At 39.5% G+C, this 19,385-nt stretch overlaps 1 protein-coding gene across 4 annotated transcripts in view; it reads right to left on the reverse strand.

Moving 5' to 3' along the window:
• LOC131689989 (uncharacterized) overlaps positions 1-19,385 on the reverse strand; it is a 320,058-nt gene that overhangs the window by 15,633 nt on the left and 285,040 nt on the right. For all 4 annotated transcript variants that reach the window (XM_058975419.1, XM_058975416.1, XM_058975417.1 and 1 more), the window contains one exon: positions 10,357-10,646. In XM_058975419.1, the coding sequence (XP_058831402.1) occupies positions 10,357-10,646 (290 nt within the window). The remainder of the gene's footprint in view (positions 1-10,356; positions 10,647-19,385) is intronic.

Here is a 19,385-nt window from a genome sequence, read left to right on the forward strand (position 1 = left end):
GGAGGACTGAATTTTGCGCCTGTTTGTCTCGAAGTTTGTAACGTCAAGTCCTCCTTTTTCTCTAGTCTAATGTATCAAGCTCCTAACAACGCGTGTTATATCATTTGATGACATTTGATCGTTAGACCGGCGTCGACTGGGTGCTAACAACCTTCTCCTGTAGCATCGGAATGAGAGGGTGCAAACGGGCGGGCCTCAAAACCCGAACCGTAAAATTTATGCCCCAATCCAAGGTGTGACGCGACCCATGCCGAGGGATGAATGGCGGGGGCATCAACACTTCGAACCCCAACTCTATGTAAAACAAGGACTGGGATCCGAGGTGTTGACAAATACCAAGCCGCGCACGGAACGTGGATATTTCCCTAATTATTCGTGGGAGCAAAACGGAAAACACTAAGAACACTAAGATTGCGGCGATGGAGGTGGAAGAGGAGGATTGCGTGGAAAGCAAACTTGGAGAGCTGCTTAATAGCGGTTCAATGGAGGATGATGTGTCCTGCACTTCGTCCATTCTCAACTCTCCAGATAGAGACGAGGATCGGGCAGTGACCAGGGAGGACACAGACCAGTCCGGCGGAGCAAACGGTGGGTCGGAGGGCTCCGAGAATAAAACAAGAGGAACAGGAAGAACTCATCACTTAAGCGGAGCGGCGAAGAAACAAAAGAAATTGTAACTACTAGAGGGAGCAAAGCGCTACTGTCTCCATGTATTCACGGACTGATACATGGGGTCTCGCTCTAGCATATTGTATCCCATTACTTTGACATGTATGTACCCGGGGCAATATGTGCCAAACTAATGGGCCTAGCATATGTAAGAGCGAGATAATAAATTATCAGTGATAGCAGCGACATGCGACCTCTAGTAGTTATAATCTCTTTTGAAGAAACGCTATGGGTGGCTGCTGAGAAACGGCCACAAGCCCGCTGAAGCGCTAGAGTTGGCAAACATACCAATAGGTTAGGCACCATCCAAGCGACAGCGTTCGACGGACACGGATTCGCCGAACAATAATGGGTGCAGGAAGGAACTGCAACCGAAAAAGATCAAGGGTCAGGATCCCAGACAGACACTAGTAACTGAGCAGCGCCCATCCTTCAACGAAATGGCCAAGTCGCACTCGATGGCCATCATCCCGGTTGGGTGCCCTGCGAATATGAACCATGCCATGAACAGCTGAATGCTACACGATGCGCGCTGATCAATAGCATCATGGAGCAGAGCTAGGGGTTATCTCGAAATCGCCTGTGTAGACAAAGATACAACTAAGTAGCTGCAGGATGCCACAGCTGCGATCAAGCCCTGGGAAGCCGCTTCATTGGAAGCCGTTAAAGCGTCGCAGATTCCAAAACAAGCGCTTTACATTGGGTATTTCCCCGATAGCATCGAAAGCATTGATGGGAGCATCCTCCGAACGACAATTTCTGCACAGAATGCTGGACGGTCGTGAAGAGAACTACGGTCCTCAAAACGGTAGAGCACCTGTTGGTGGTAGATGAGGCTACAGTGAAACTGATAACCTCCCAACACAACCAGCTGAACTTATTCGGAAAGGCTAGAATGCGCTAGGCTTGATCTTCGCCGAACGTGGAAGTTCTAGGTAAGCATGGACTGTAAAAGCTCCTGTGGGTGACCCAACACGGAGCACCTCACGACGGACTTCTGATCATAGCAAGCCTGCAGTAACGGTAACAAGTGTATCGGTGGCAGCCCGTCTCACGTGTAATACACAAAAGCACCCTACCGTATGCGGCTTACGAACTGAAACGCAAGGAGAGGATCGGAAACCTCCCGTAGGCGAAGATGCGCAAAAGCCGAAGCAAATACTGGACCAGAAAAGGCCACTGGAACGTTGAACAGCACACAGACTGTGACTAGCCGTCGGTACAATAAAGAGGACGAACCATTGGCCCCAAAAATCGACGGTAAAGAAACACCGAAAAAATGAGCAGCATTCGCTGCATTCAAGTGAACCTCCACCATGCACAAGGTGCCACAAGCGTCCTTGCCCGGAGGTTCACCAAAGAGCGACTAGACATCGCTCTTCTACAGGACCCGTGTGCAAATAAGCACAAAATCTTTGGCTTAAATTCCTCAGCTCACATCCTGTATCGACCAGCCAACTCCAAGAGCTGCAGTTTTGATAAACAGAGCAATAAAATTCTCTCCAATTACAGAATTCATTCAACGAGACATCGTTGCAATAACAGTGGAAGCACCGACGGCTAGAGGAAAGCAGGAGATTGTGATCGCATCTGCTTACTTCCCTGGCGATGCGGATGCAGCAACACCTTCTGAAATCGATGCCCTCATAAAGTACTGCAGAAGCATAAACAAGCCCTTTATCATTGGATGTGATGCCAATGCACATCACACAATGTGGGGTAGCACTGATATAAACACCAGAGGTGAGTACCTACTAGAATACCTATCGTCAAATGATGTCAATGTATGTAGCAAGGGAGTTGTACCTACATTTATGACCGCTGTTAGGAGCGAAGTACTGGACCTCACATTATGCAGCGCACAAATAACGGAAAAGATAAAGAGTTGGCACATTTCTGACGAACCTAGTCTCTCGGATCACAGACACATAATGTTCGCCATAGGAGCCAATAAACTCACAATGCAAAAACAGGGCAATAAAGAAAACAAATTGGTGTGTATTCCGCTCACACCAGAGTGAGAATATCGGAAACTTTCCAGAGGCAGTTCGCCTTCAAAAAGCCTTATCAAAGGATCACACAAATGGCCTAGGGCAAGTGAAAAAAGGCGATATGGTTCTCTCACAATTGACAACAGTGAAAGATCCAGTCTTACGCTTGGGTACACACCTATAAGTTGGAGAGAAGTTAGGGTAATATTTATTCCAAAAACAGGTAAAAAAGACTTGACACTACCCAAGGCCTTTAGACCTATTAGTTTGACATCAACACTTCTGAAACTGATGTTAAAACTGCTGGACCACTACATTCGAACGGAGCACTTATCGAAAGTTCCGCCAAACAAGTACCAGTCTGCATATCAAAAGGGCAAATTTGCGGAAACATCCCTGCATACCCTAGTAACACTTATTGAGAAAACCCTCGATTTTCCATTCCATTTTCCGACGGTTTTCAGCTTCCCGGGATTCGGGAAATAAATAATAAATTTCCCGGGAAATCCCGGGAATACAGAAGAAAAATAAAAAGGAGAAAGATTTCCTTGAAAACAAAAGAATAAATTGAAGTTTTCAAACCCGTTTGATTGCATGTGTATCTGTCCTAAAAGCAGTTGTCAGAAGATGGCGATTTGGTGGCCTACACATCATTCAGTCATTCGATAACTCGTCAATAAGTTTACGCAACATCAACTTCTTTTTATGATTTTTCTTGGCTATATGTATAACCAAAATTTTGGTAATTACGATTACGATGGGGACTAAACGCAGTTGCTGGAGTTACTGTCCAAAATTGGAATTCGTTGTTCTGGTACGATGGAATGTAATCAATTTAATGCAAAGCACCTTCGTTAGTAATCTTGAATGAAAAGATTGAGATGCTTCAGGGTAATGTGCAGTTATTTCCGATCAAATGAGAAAATGTGATATATGGAATCCATTTCCATCACAGTAGGATCAGAAATAAGTGTGAATCAAAATCAAGCAGATAATGGACGAACTGTGCAGCGATGGATGAAGCCTACCATCGATTTCTTGTTACGGGCGAGTATCAGGATTGTGTAATCTTATCCCTTCAAAAATCCTTTCTGTATCATTGAATGCGATATTCAAAGAGTTTGGATGCGCATGACGTTGGATAGATACAGCATTATGTATTTCTTTTCATACATCCAAAAATTTACATATATTACAGTTATGGTGTAACAAATTAGACGAAATATGCATTCGATGAACCGACCAAATTGATCTGCAGACGTTCTAGAAACATTCCTTATTTTAAATAGCGTTTGCGCTAAACATGATATCACTAAAAACCATCCCGCCGCCATTTCCATTACTAATTTGATTGCAAGCCCTTTGATTCACGATCTAACTATTAAAATAAACTATTAAAAGAATTGTTAAAAAATCTGATCAATGGGCTCATCGGTTGCAGAGATATCTTGCGCATGCTACAATCTGCATTTACTACTAACTCCAAATGTTTACGGGTAAAAATATTTCCTACATAATTTCTTTCGCAGAACCTAAGCCTTTTGGGATAAATTAAAAATCTTTTTTCCGGGATTCCCGAATCCCGGGAATGAGAAAACACAATTTACCGGGAATCGGGAATCCCGGGATTCAAAAAATCCCGAGATTCCCAGGAAATAAATTCCCGGGATGGAAGCTCTAGCTATCACCCCTGCTCTGGTCACTAATGGTGGACGATCTTCTCAATGATCTGACTGTAATTGGTTTCGAGATTGTAGGATATGCAGATGACATTGTCCTAATTGTGAGGGGAAAACATGAATCTGTACTATGCGATCGGATTTAATTAGCCTTGAACTTCACCATGATATGGTAGGGTGATGAGCCCATTATCGCTATGTTTCTATTATCACGCTACCCATTTGAAGCCGTTGGTTAGAGCAGTGTCTGCCATCTTTGTTTAACGCATTGAGTCAAATGGTAGCGCAACAATAGGGGCACTCGATTCGTGATTTCGTTGCGCTCAAGCACGAGAATTTAACTGTTTTCAGCGCATATCGTCGCTGTTGTGCTATCTTATGACAAGCGCCATTTAGCACCTTTCGAGAAAAACGATTTTTAGAGTTTGAGATTGAATATCTTAAAATTTATAAATGTTAGAAGCTTTTCGGAGAAGGCATTCGATGCTTCTATCTTCTCTGAAGTAATCTCTCGATTTGTGCGAAGATCGGTTGACTATATTTACAGTTTTTGCTTAAAAAGTAAACCAAAGTCGCTCACATACGTGTCATAAGTGTGTATTGATGATAAAATATGTATGACGTGTCACAAATGTGTACAGAAGATTTCATATAAAAATGAATTATAACTGATTCGTAAAATTATGCGTTATAGATCACTATGTCCAATATCATACTTTTCCATGCGATAGCAGCAATATCATGTTACAAAATGATGGTATTAGAACACTAAGTTTTTCCAATTTTCCTCCTTTATTCAGGAAAAACAATGAACAAAAATTGGTTTCTTTGACAATTTAGAGACAATGTAAATGAATCAATGTTATTGTTGACAGGTGACTAGACGAAACAAATGTTCTTCTTGCATAATCCATCACTACATTTCGGTATACTTTCCAAAACAAGTGGAAATCTCAAAAGGATATTTGTTCAATAATCATGAATATATAAGCCAACCATTCCCAGAAAAAAACTATGGTAGGAAAAGTTTTTCTCCCGAGACAAGAACCTAGCTAATGCTTATAGTTGATCTGCATAGGAATTACCTATGTCATCAGAGACATCTGTTGGCTTGCTATAAGCTTTTCGGCTTATAGCAAGCCAACAAACTAAGAATGTTGTCTCTTTTTTCTTTGTCATAAGATAGCACAACTCGATCACTCGAGAAATTGGCGCTTGTCATAATGGTGTTTCGCTATATCTCAGTAACCCAGCAGAATTTCAAATTTCTGAATACGCGACTTTATGGAGATTTTAAAACTTAGTAACATGGCATATCTAACTCAGTTCACCCCAAAATGGCGTTTGTCATAAGATAGCACAACAGCGACGATATATGTTATTATCTTGGTACTTAATAACGAAGCAAAGCTGTTGATGCCAATTTGAACGCATTCCATTGTTTGTAGGCCGAGTAATTAATGAATCAGTGAGGCGCCCTCCTTAGTATGGTGAAAATAGGCACTTCACCCTATTTCAAAGAGGGACTCAATGTGAACCCTGCAAAAACGGTTATTGTATCGATTTTGTTGGCTATTTTCGGCAAATTTGAGACTAAGAGAAACGAAAGCAATGAAATTGAAAGACGGATAGGTATTCTAGAGCGAATCAGTTATAAACTTAGAACGGAAAACTAGAACTAGGCAGGCTCATATGGGCATGATCGAAAGGAAATGTGAAGAATTCCGTTCTAAGTTTATAACTGATTCGCTCTAGAATACCTATCCGTCTTTCAATTTCATTGCTTTCGTTTCTCTTAGTCTCAAATTTGCCGAAAATAGCCAACAAAATCGATACAGTAGAACCTTGCGGCAATTAAAACATAGTAACAACAAAAACGGTTATTGTACCGTTTTCCAACAGGAAAAAAACTGACGTTGGTTCCCCCAACTCTCAGTGAAACTACAATCAACTACGCAGAAGTAGCGAAACACCTAGGTGTTATCGTAGACAAAAAACTGAATTGGAACTCGCACCTGACATACGCCGTTAATAAAGTAACAACGGCACTATGGGCGTGCAGTAAACTCTTCGGGAAAACTTGGGGTCTCAAACTGAGGTTGACTTACTGGTCCTACACGACCATCGCCAGACCACGAATAAATTATTCCTCCATTGTATGGTGGCCCAAAGTTAAGCAAAAGACCGCCCAAGCTAAACTAACTAAAATTTGGTTTGCGAGTGCATCACATCTTTACAACAACTCGCTTCCAACTACATTGGATTCGTAACATGTAATTTGTAACATATAGAACAAACAGGGGCAGCCACAAAAGATAACCTGAATAGGGGTCGCAGTGGTAACGTTTCCCCTAACAAAAAAAAACCTGGTCACTGGACCAACTTAATATAGACCCCTAGAAATTTTGTTATGTTTGTAAATATTGTCAGTAAATGTCAAAATATGAAATAAATTTCATAGCTTCCGTGTTTACATGGCTGAAGGATGTTTATTTCATGTTTAGTAATCTTCGTTTGGTGCCTGTCAGTATTTATTCGTTTATTTGTTTACTTGCTCATTTATTTATATATTCCATATTGATTTATTTACACTATATATTTACTGAATTGTTTATATTATGTGCAAGATAGTTTATTTACATTTTTTGTTAATTTGTTTATTTGGTAAAACATATAAAAAGTAAAATTATACAATGTAAAGGTTATGCATGCAACCAAACTTTTTTATCGGGACACCAACCCATACATGTTTGTAAACAATGTTTTCCTCTGCTACGCTGTTTACGACAAGAGGTCATCGATCGAGAGAGGAGATGGTTTCCGGGGGCACAGGGGAAAAAAGGGCTAAATGGGTAGTTGATAGCTTTGCTCCATACAAATCGCCTGGAAAAGATGCAATCGTTTCTGTGCCACTGCAAAAGGGCTTTTAAATACTTTAACAAGTCTTGAAAAAGATTATGCTTTTTAGTTTTGCTACCGGATATATCCCGAAAGCAGGAGCGAGAAATGACTGTTAGCTTTATTCCCAAAGGGGAGCGCTCAAGCTATAAAGAAGTCAAATGTTTTAGACCTTTCAGCTTAAGTTATTTTCTTATAAAAGCTTTGGAACGGATAATCGATCATGAAATCATGAACATTAGTTTAGCTAAATAGCCACTGCACAAAGTGCAACATGCATATCAGTGTGAGAAATCCACGATCACTCTGTGTCACGAAATTGTTTATCTAGGAATACATCTAATATTACTTGAGCGAGAAGACCTTCTTAATGTTTTAAGAAGGCCTTCTCGCTCAAGCAATATTGGGTGTATTCCTAGATATTGAGGGAAGCAACGCGCAATCAAGGGGTACCTGCATGTATCTTGAGTTGGATAAACGCAATGCTTAGTGCTATTTTCGGCAAATTTAAGAGTAAGAGAAACGGATAGGTATTCTAGAGCGAATCAGTTATAAACTTAGAAAACTAGGACTATGAGTATGGACTTGATCGAAAGGAAATGTGAAGAGTCCTTTGCCTTCTTCTAAGTAGGAGTTGGGCGTTGCACCCAAGTTTACCGAATGGTCTTTGATAGAACATAACTCATCATCATGTTTTACCGCCGACGCCCATATGAGCCTGCCTAGTCCTAATTTTCCGTTCTAAGTTTATAACTGATTCGCTTTAGAATACCTATCCGTCTTTCAAATTTCACTGCTTTCGTTTCTCTTAGTTTTAAATTTGCCGAAAATAGCCAACAAAATCGATACAGTAGAACCTTGCGGCAGTTGAAACATAGTAGCAATGCTTAGTAACCGAATTATTTGCTCGTCACTGAGGCAGGCAGAAATACGGAAGTTGAGTATTAGCAGTTGTCCTCAGGGTGGCGTTCTGTCACCTTTGTTATGGAAGCTAGTTGCCAACGGATTGTTGAAGAAACTTAATGTGCTACCTACGGGTTTGCTGACGATTGCCAAATACTAATTACTGAACTTTGCATTGGAACAATCTTGGACTTAGTGCAACAAGTATTAAGTGCTGTCGAACAGTGATGTCAAGTTAAATTATCAGTTAACCCAAACAAAACATCAATGGTTCTTTTCACGAAGAAGCGAATAACTACCGGGATTCGTCCCTTGCAGTTCTTTGACTCTGCGCTACTGTGTGCAGATCAAGTCAAATACGTTGGAGTTATATTGGATTCCAAACTGAATTGGTCTGCTCACATTGAGCTCAACGTCGTGCGTGGAAGGATTACTGAAACGTTGTGTTGCCTGTGACAGCGTCGCTGGGAGGCAAGTCTATTACCATAACAACCACTAGAGGATGTCCTCGAGGTAGAGTGCTGTCACCCCTTCTGTGGTCGATTGCAGGGACGCCAAACGCAAATCTGAATTTTTGTACCAAATCATTTTTCCATTTGTAATTACTTTTCGAATCATTGGTATCGACATCTGTATCGAACCAATTCTGTAATTTTACTTCATTATATATCGAAGATGCTAAATCATATGGCTGACACCATTGTCAAATAGGATCGACTGCGCCAAACATTGTCGAAAAATTAATAAAAAGTCGTTCTGATATTTTACGAGTTTGACAAACAGATTGTTACATTCAGTAGGCTTTAACGATGTGGACCATAGAAGAATAATTTTGTTCTTCATTTTATGACTCTATCGAAATTAAATTTGATTCGCAATTGAACATAAAGGTTCTAATCACTTGAAGATTCGTATCAGTATTAAACCATCAAGTTCAGAAATTCTTTGTGTCTTTTTCGCTAAAAGAGAGTGGATTATTTCCTCTGATTCTATATCAAATTATCAAACATTAGGGATCAAGGAATAGGGTTCAGGTGAACATTTTATCTAGACTAATGATAATTAAGAAATAAATTTGAGGATATTATCTCTGTCACTATGTAGATTGCAGCATTTTACTGATTTATAAATTCTACATTGTTACAAAAATGTTTTATTCGGAACTACTCCAGCAGAAATGCTAGAAGGAATAGTATTTGCATTCAATAATGGAAGAATTAGTCCTAAGTGTTTTTCTTTGTCAAGAAAAGTAAGAGTGATAAATTCCCCGGGTTTTGACGATGAGCCCCGATATTGGGATTCTTTAAACTTGGGGTGTCCAGAGCTCCCGAAGATCACAACGGACCAGAAGATCTTTGGAGGAGTTTAGGCTCAGTCGGAAAAAGCCGTAAGGCGATCGAGGTTCGAGAGGCTTAACGGCCCGTTACAATTGGTCGTAAGCAGTGTTTTATTGGGTGACATTTCCGGTCTCTTTTGCAATTGTAGTGATTGACTCTGACAGATAGCTCTTTCGAGAACCAGCTGCAGTTGGACCACTCTAAAAAAACGGAAGGCATTTTCCTAGGTTTTTTTTTCTTTGCAATGACAATTCCGAGTGAAAATATTTTAAAAAGATAAAAGACTTCTTCACAAAACATTTCTTCAAGAAACCTAACTTGATGAACGATGGAATATTGTCCAATTCGCAACTAGCGAATTCACAATAGTTCTATCTAAGGATGATTGGGTAACTCTGTTATTACAATGATTTGTGCTGATTTCGTTTTGTTCTTTGTAGTCATATGATAATGACCAAGTACGCAGACAAATACTGATGAGACTAAGTCAAAATGTTAGTTCATGATTTGCCTATAGGCATTTTGTCAATATTCCCAGCATAGTTCCAATCCAACTTAGGGAAGAATATAGCAAATGCCAACGTGTTAGTGAATCATGTTTCGATTTCGCCATGATTTTATCAGCAATAAGATTTACGATACATTATTCGTGGCCAGTCATTTGCTTTATTTATTTTTCAAATTGTCTGGTAAATCTGGACAAATAATCTAAAATCTGGATTAGACGAACAATAACATGTATGTCTGAACGACGAATAAAAATCTGGAAGAATTCAAATCAATCTGGAAGGCTGTCGTCCCTGGCTATCAGTTGGTAAAAATAGATGCTTCTGTTCCCATTTGTCCCAGCTTCCCCTACGTTCTACAAAAATAACTTACCATGCGGGTACGGTGTCGAATTGGAGTGCCGATGCCGATCATGCCCGTGATGCCGGTTCGGATTCGGGTACGTCGGGTTGCTGTTGCTCTTCAGGATCTCCGCGTTCGGTGCCGACGTGGGCAGTACGTGATCCCGTTCCAGGTCCAGCTCGTAGTTCCGATGGTTGGCACTGATCTGCTGCTGGTTGTAGTGCGGTTCCCGTCCGCCTACTCCCAGGCTTCCTCCTTCCAGCGCCCCAGCTCCACTTCCACCGCCTAGGCTAATCGAATCCTTGTCCTTTTCCCGATACCTGTGTAAGGATATGGCGAAATCGAAAAAAAAAGAAAACGAACATTTTAGTATTTTATTACCTGTCAAACAGATGTTATGGCTCGTTATGAGCTAGAAGGGAGAGAGAAAGTCGAAGAATGTAGGTATCAGCTTTTTTTTTCTTCCCATTCCCTACGTTCCTTCTGTAGCAGGGAAGAAGAGAAAGAGTGCCAATGATCAGTATTTTTCCAAGGAAATATATTCATTGATGGGATTCCGACAAAAGAACCATCCACCAGCAGCAGGAGGTGCCAAGCCAAGCCAAACCAAGTCGAATGTGTGGCCTTTCGTCCCTGGTTTCACCCGGTCGGGTCTCTCGCCCGGGTTTTGCAGTGCTGTCTGTTTGTGCCCGAGAGCTACGCTGACTGCAAAGCCAGTCAGCCAGTCAACTACCTATAATCATGATGATATGTCGAAGCGAAAGCCAGAATGCATCATCAATAAAAATTACGTTTTTAGTAGGGGTGCCTTCGATTGGTATCAGTTTGACGATAAATTTGAAGCGCTTCGCCGCTCTGTCGATTCCGATGTTGATGTCGGCGGTTCTTCGACACACACAGAGGCAGGCAGGCAGGCGCAGAGGGCAAACAACGCAACAACGCATTTGTGCAGCTTGTCGTAACTGGGTGGTGGCGGGTGGGTTGGCACGGCGATGGTCGGTCAGTCAGTAGGTTGAGAAAGGTTTGCCGACTGAGGAATAAAGCGGTCAGTTTGTTGTGTCAATATATACAAGCTTTCCCGAAATCGTTAGTTGGTGAAAGGTGCAAACTGGCTTTTAGCGTTTTGAATTATTGTTATATTTTATGGGAACTGGAACTGAATAGCTTTTTTTAATGATCAGTTTTTTTGCTTCAATGCATATTTACACATTTTAAAAACTTGCAAAAAATGATATAACGATCGCTTCATGTTGAATTTGTATCGTCAATTGGCAAAGAAAAGAATTCTAATTAAATATCCAGAGTCATTCTCCACATCTTCGCTCTTCCGAGCATTGTTGTGGGATAATTTTGTTTGAAACTGCAACATAATTATAGGTTAACAGCATCACGTTTATGTACGATTTACAGGAGTCGTCATAGCCGTTAGCTATGGGCGGGTACGAATATTCTTACCCGATCCTCTTGCTCAGTGGGATCTGTGGTCAGGTGCGGATTTTGGTCGGAAGCATTGTAAAAAAATTGAACATCGGCTTCAGGTTCTTGATACATTTATTGCATAACTGTGAAACGATGATATTTCAATTCAAAACTGGTCTCCAGGGAAGTACAATTCCGCTCAAACGAAATTTTAAAAATGGCATCAGTTCACAACTACTGGTGTTTTTAGATGTCGTTGTATGAAAACACAAGTACCTTTTTCAATCCCGGGCGTATTTACTGAAAAATGATTGAGATATTTCTTAAGAAATTATATATAATTTCACCTCAAAGATAAAGAGTAAACTTTTTTTTGCGAGGTTGGAGATGAATTCGAAACACAAAAAAAAACAAAACTTAATTATGATATGGATGCTTCTACTTTCGAATAGAAGGGGGCATATTGGTTCAGGTGATCGAAGACTCGTTTGATCTTGGGCATAGTGATCGATTCATTCGATTCAGGTCAATGGACTGTCATTTATAAGAGATGATCAGACTGAAAATGGGTGTTTTATCTCTTAACTTTCCCGAACTGTCACTCTGGCTCATTAAGATGGCGAGTAGCACTCGTGTATAACAAATCGGATTCGCTATTTTCAGGAACATGGACGACAATCTCTTATGGATGCAACCTCTTCTTTAAACATACCGTTCACCCACTAGTTAACGCTTAACTAGCCCAACCTAATAAACGAAACACGTAGTTTTTGAAGAAATCCAATCCACGCGAACCACATTACCAAACACCTAAAAGTAGTTTAGATGCACGTAATATCTATTTCTTTCAGTAACTAATATATTTTCAACTACTCAATAATATAGAAAATCTCCATATTCCCCACTTTATAGATCAATTTACTGTGCCTTAACATTTTACATGCATACTAAAATAATCTATATTTGTGTTCTAACTCCATTTATCTTTGCTTGACTTATTTTTCCTTTTAGTACTGTAGCTTAAATCAAATTCATACTAACAGTCACTAACATAATCAATGGCATATTTTCTCATATACACTCACAATCTCTCCCATTGTAAACGTACAAACGCTCGTGGCCTTCGCGATAACACAAACCAACATGCAATGCAATTATCCACACATACTTACGCCCGCGATCTTACCAACATTTAAACTCCCCGGTAATTAAGTGGATGTTTTTTAGTACATAAATATTTACAAAACCGGTCGCAAGCATTAAACCAATGCTCGCGCGATCATGAATCGGTCTCGTCCGGAAGTCTCTACCCGCGAGAGCAGCCCAGCATCATGCCTTCAGTTGGACAAATAGAAAAATGACGCTCATATACACTAGACAACACGTTCCATGGTGACATGAGCGGGAACTCTTGTGAAATGGGAGAACTCACTCTCTTACAGCAACTAAAAATCAGATTCACGGCCCGCGCAATCATCTAAAAGCACACGAATATGCGAATGGACATACAAGTATAAAATCGAATTTATACACGAAACACGCGAAGTCACATACACGCGACAAACATGTGTTAACATACAAATGCTTGAACATTTTGCGATCATCCACGCAATCTACATACGCGATCTCGTAAACATAAAATCCCGGTGATAAAGTGAACGTTCCAGCACTTATAAATTTTCAAACGCGTTCTCAATTGTGAGCTTACAAACTTCCGTGGTCACTTCCGGAAGTATCTATCCTCGGTACCCGCAGCCTAGTTCCATGCCTTCAATTGGAACTATTAAAGAAAGAAAACTCTCATATCCACTGGAAAACCCGTTCCATGGCGACAAAACCGGGAGCTCACTCCCTGTCAGAATGTGAACCGTACATCAAAAGCTAAATATATCAGAGTTACGGTTCGCGCGGGAATATGTGAATGGCCGCAGTGAATCGAATTTATACACACGAAGTCACTAACACGCAAGCACACGCAACAAACACGTTAACATACGAACGCTTAAGCCCTTCGCGATCATCCAGGTGTGCTACACCAGCGATCGCGGAAACATGATTACACTCCGGTAAAATGGTGAACGTTTTAGTACATACGAAGTTACAAGCACGGGCTCAAACGCGAACTCACAAACGCTCGTGTTCGCGTGATCATGAATCGGTCCATCCGGAAATTTTTACACTCCGTCCTAGCAGCTTAGGTTCACATATTCAATTGGACTAATAAAAAAATATAGCTTATATCCACTAGACAACACGTTCCATAGCAACATGACTGGGAACTCTAGCGATACGAATGAACTCACTTTCTTCTAGCATCTGAATCGTATACCGAAAATTAAGTATCAGATTCACGACCCGTGCGCGATCATCCAACAACACACGCGAATATGCGAAAGGACACACAGATATAAAATAGAACGCGAAGTTAGATACACGTTAGCACTCGCGACATACACACGCGATCTGTTAACATACAAACGCTCGAGCCGCTCGAGATGATGCACGCGATCGCGAAGTCACTGCGCCCGCACATATCTGAACCGTGCAATAGGCCTTTTTCTTAAAAAAAAACATTTTTTTGTTCCTTTCGTTTTATTTGTTTTTTTTTTCGATATTCTCCCGTTTTTCTTTATTGTTATGCTCCATTATCTTTAGTAGTATATTAATTTTAGTATTATCCATTTAAACAATTTTGAATTTTATGTTTTCTATTTTTTTTTTATTTCATTTGAACATTTTTCTATTTTTTCATTTAGATCTTTTTTTTTTGTTTATGTTTTCTGTTTACCATTTCATCAAATTTTTCCACTTTTACTTTAAATGGTTTTCTTCATCAATTAATCTATTTATTTTTTAAATTTATCTCCTATTTTTCTTTTTTGCAATACACTTTTTTTAATTCTACTTTCATTTTTACTCATTTAAACTATTATGACTGTATATGTTTTCTATCATTTCATTATTGTAATATTTTCATTTGCTCCGCTTTTCTATTTTTTCTTCCATCTATCCTGCACAATTGTTGCCATTTATTTTTATTTCTATTATTCCATTGCACTTATTCAATCCTAAAGTAGTTCATTTTAAAAAAATAAGGGAGATGGGCATAGTGTAGTTGGTAAAGTAATTGCCTTGTACGTAGCACACCTGTGTTCAATTCCCAGCCCCGCAGAGATTTTGCTAAAAAACAAATTTTCTAACCTGAAAAAGGAGGAGAATCACACAAAGGTTGAAACCTATATAATCGAAATAAAAAAAATGTCCACTTTTTATATGGGATAAATAGATAAACATCGAATAACTACGGATTTTTATAGTTATTTAATTTTTATCTATTTATCCCATACGAAACATTTTGAACTTTTTTCTTATTTTACAGTTTCCATTCTTTCCATTTTTTTATTATGTTACCAATTTTTATATTTCTATTTTTTGTGCGTCTATCTCAGTAGATCCATTTTGTTCATTGCTATATTTGTTCACTTTTTTGTAGTTTTGTTTTCATATTTTTTGTTATATTCATTTTTCTTCTTGTGCTGTTTTTCATGCTTATGATATTTTATTTTTCATGCTTATGTTCACCCGTTTTTCATTATTCAAACCATTTAGGAATATTTATCTAGTCTTCATTTTTGTCTGATTTCCTTCGTTTTATTCGATTGTTTCAATTATTGGCACCATTCTCGTTTTGTTCCATTATATCTATTTATTATTTTTTCCTTGCTTGTTCCATTTTTTTTGTATTTTGTTTATTTACACTTCTATTTTGCTACTATTTTTGTGATTTGTACAAGGTTTTAGATAATTCTTTATTTTTATTTTATTTTCTTTGGAGTTATGAGTTTTTTAATAATATTGTATAAAAATGTCATGGGTGCGTTTCGACTTTGTCCCAACAGAAACCGACACTAACCTTACTGCCGGAATAAATTAGCGCCGGCTTGATGCTAAGTCCCAAAACGGAACCATTATTAATGTTTTCAATCAAACGACTGGTTGAACGTAATGTCCCGTTAGAGGAGAAGTTCTGTTAAGCCGATGATACACAGCGAAGCCGAAACTTATGTTGGCTCAGCAGGCCAATGCGAAAGCACTGTTATATTCCTCTCTAAGGAGGAAAAATTGGGTAATCACTCACATTTCTCCAAAAGGTGAATTTTTTGGTGAAACCACTCCTTATACGTAAAGGGCACAAATCCTAACTTAATAAAGAAATCGAAGCGCACCCATGACTTTTTTTAAGTTAGGATTTGTGCCCTTCACGTACAAAGAGTGGCTTCACCAAAAATTTTCACCTTTGGGAGAAAGATTGGTATTTACCCAATTTTGCCTGCTTAGGGAGGAATATACCATAATAATATTGTACTAAATATATAAATGAATGCCTCGCAAAAATCACCTGAATCAAAGTAATAATTCATTTATTTTGATTTTTTGACGTAAGTGCCAATACTTTATTTAAGACTTTTTATTGATGATATTCAACGGGAAAAACTGATCGAAATGGTGAATGAAGCGAACGCAATTATATGAAAAAAGTTCCTCAGAGGCGAGATTCGAACCCACAACCTTCGAGACTCCGGCCCGATGCACTAACCCTTATGCTATCCCTGGAACATGATGACATTCCAGAAAGAACATATGATTATCGCACTAGCGACGATGATCGTACCCTGCCTGCAAAGGAGATCACACACAATCACAACTACCACCCAAACACATTTGATCTATTTGATTTCCCCGCTAGATACTAAGGCCCGGGTTTTTATTATCGTCTGGTGTCTAATTTTTAGTTCATTACCCATCGTACTTCGGTGGGTAACAGAGCTAATGAAGACTGTCGATATCTGGTCCCTTGCCCAGTTAACAGAGGTATGACGGAAGTGAACCGCCGTTTGAATTAAACTAATAATTCACTTATCTTGGTTTTTGACGTAAATTCAAATATCTTATTTAAGACTTTTTTATGGCATCCAAAAAAGTCACCCGAATCAGTTTTCCCGAAACCAATCAACGTTCCGAACAAATATATGCAATACACCTGGATAAATAGGAATTGTTGATAAATCGGCTCCTTTCAAAGCCACCAAAAATTTCGTAGAGATATTTAAAAGTTTTTACAAGAGTTAAAAGTGGCCAAATCAACTGTCATCAGCACCGTAATGACAACCGGAAGGGAAAAGTGTCCGATATTTTCAAGCATATGACGTTGTCGAAGTTCACACAGAAATATCTGGTTTGGCAGGCTTTCTGTACCTGTGGTTTGAAAAGCGATATTGTCACTGCGGGCAGGAAATTAATGTAGAGCAAGGCAGCGATGCGCCCATGCTATTTTGAACGGATTTTGAATCCTGTCAACAACGTTCAGCTGGCGCCCAAGGACAAGAACCCTTCCAACACACTAGAGCTCGGGTCAATTGAGGAGTGTTGGTCCATCATCAAGCGGGACCAGGAGATCACCTTAAACTGTTTAGGTAAACTGGCGGTGGCAAACAAGGTGGGTGTAGCTGGTGGCAATAAGTAGTGAAAAGACGCTCAAACGAAAACTTAGTTTAGTATTTTTCTGTATTTTATACTAATTGAACTTATGAAAAAATGGATTTTTTAAATTCAATCATTTTCTCGCAGGACATCATGTTTGACTAGGGGTTTGCTCAGAAACACAAATTGTCTCCGTTTTTTGGAGCTAGCGTCAATCCGGCGCTAGTTTAGTCCTGTTATCAATTTAGTGTCAGATTGTGACAAGACGAAGTCGAAACGCAGCTTCCATAACTAATTTGGTTATGGATTTTGTGCTCTTCAGGCGCAAAGATAGTTCTGGAGAAAAAATGGTTTTTACCTAAATTGTTCTTCACTAAGGAGAAATATAGCATAGTGCAGCCAAACCAAATATTTCGATTTCATTAGTTCTCATCAGCTTAAAATGAGCTCCTTTTCTTGCGGGACATCACGCTTGACTAGAGGTTTGCTAAGGAACACTAATAGTGTGTCCGTTTTTTTGGAACTAGCGTCAATCTGGCGCTAGCTTAGTCCTGTCACTAAGTTAGTGTCGGATTCTGATGAGACGAAGTCGAAACGCAAGCTCCATAACTATCAGAGAACTGTTATTTCTAATATATTTTAAGCTTAACCGTTTCTGTGTTTGAAAAATCTACAATGACGGAGGGAGCCCTTATGCTGGACCCCCGGGCCCGTAATTTTTCTCCACAGTGTTGCCTGCAACTTATTCTCGGATGATTTTAACAAAATGCTCACGAGTCAAAATGGTCAGATTACCAGTGGAGTACATGGAGATTCGTAAATCGAACACAACTGCAAAGTTCCGTTCGTATCTAAAATTGTGACTTCAAGAAGAATCGACCTAATGAAATCAAAATCCTCTTTTTTGTCGTTTTATCAGTAAGAGAGTCGAAAGCTCAAAAACGCTCGATCATTTGTATTCCAAATTACAAGATCATTGAAACTAGAGAACTGTAACTAGTCGGGCCTCTAGTACCCCTTGCCTTTTTGCTGGTTAACTTTAATCAGCGCACGGTGATCACCTTCCATACAAAACTCGGACAAAACTTGAAATTGGGGTCATTTTGTGGTACTGAATCCATATGTGATGTTAATTAATTTTTTTTGTCTCAAAATTTTGGCACTTAGAGTGGTTCGAAAATTCAACATTTACGAATATAAAGTGCACTCTAACTTTCGTCCTCAAGACTTAATATTTTGAGAAAACTTTATTAACAGAGAAAAATGTTAAATCATGAAAAATCCAAAATAAAATTTTGAGGTTTTGTCCAGCTAGTCGACACTGTGCAGCGTCAACGTCACTTTTAACCTTTCTCTTCCCTTCATCCTAATTCGTCACAACATATTCAGCAGTCGAGATTGTTTTCATGTGCTTGACCTATTCTGTTTCACTTGAATGACCAAATACAATACCCGGGTTTAAAACTTAAACATTGTTGCATGACGCTGTAACACAAGCATCCGGTATATTCGAAGTAGATGTCAAAAATGTTTTTTTTCTTGTTCACCTACGTGATACTATTTCTACAACTGACACTCTGTCAGATACTGGTAATCCTCGTGATGTTTTACGCTCTTGAATAATGTAAAACATTTATCGGAACAGACCAGGCATTGCCCTCTCTCCCCCGCCTGTTAGGGGGGCTCCGTACTGACTAAACTTAGACACACATCTCCTACTAATCCACTTATTCAATCCACAAATGTCAGAAAATAAATTGTTAGTCTAGCGTGGCGTGCCGTGAGCGACAATAAGACACCGACTCCGAAAATAGATTCTCTTTCATTATTCTACGTAGATGGTAGCAGGTCGAGCGCACATGAACTTTCATGCTCGAATTAGACTAAAATTGAATCTATTTTCCCGTACATCCGGCGGGCAAAATAGAACGGAATTTTACATCAATGAATATAAATCTAGGAATACCGAGGCGGTGCCTTCTATGCATACGTGAAGGATATATTTTTCTATTTATTTTTATCCCACCCTTCTACTCTTAGTCGGAAACCTTTCCGGCACTTATTCAACCAGTACAGTACACTTATTTTCAACCTGACGAATCGTTCATCTGTAATAGGATTAGCATGGCATTGTCGTTCTCACACCACGGTAATTTAAA

This window comes from Topomyia yanbarensis, chromosome 3, assembly GCF_030247195.1.
Source record: "Topomyia yanbarensis strain Yona2022 chromosome 3, ASM3024719v1, whole genome shotgun sequence".
NCBI lineage: Eukaryota > Metazoa > Arthropoda > Insecta > Diptera > Culicidae > Topomyia > Topomyia yanbarensis.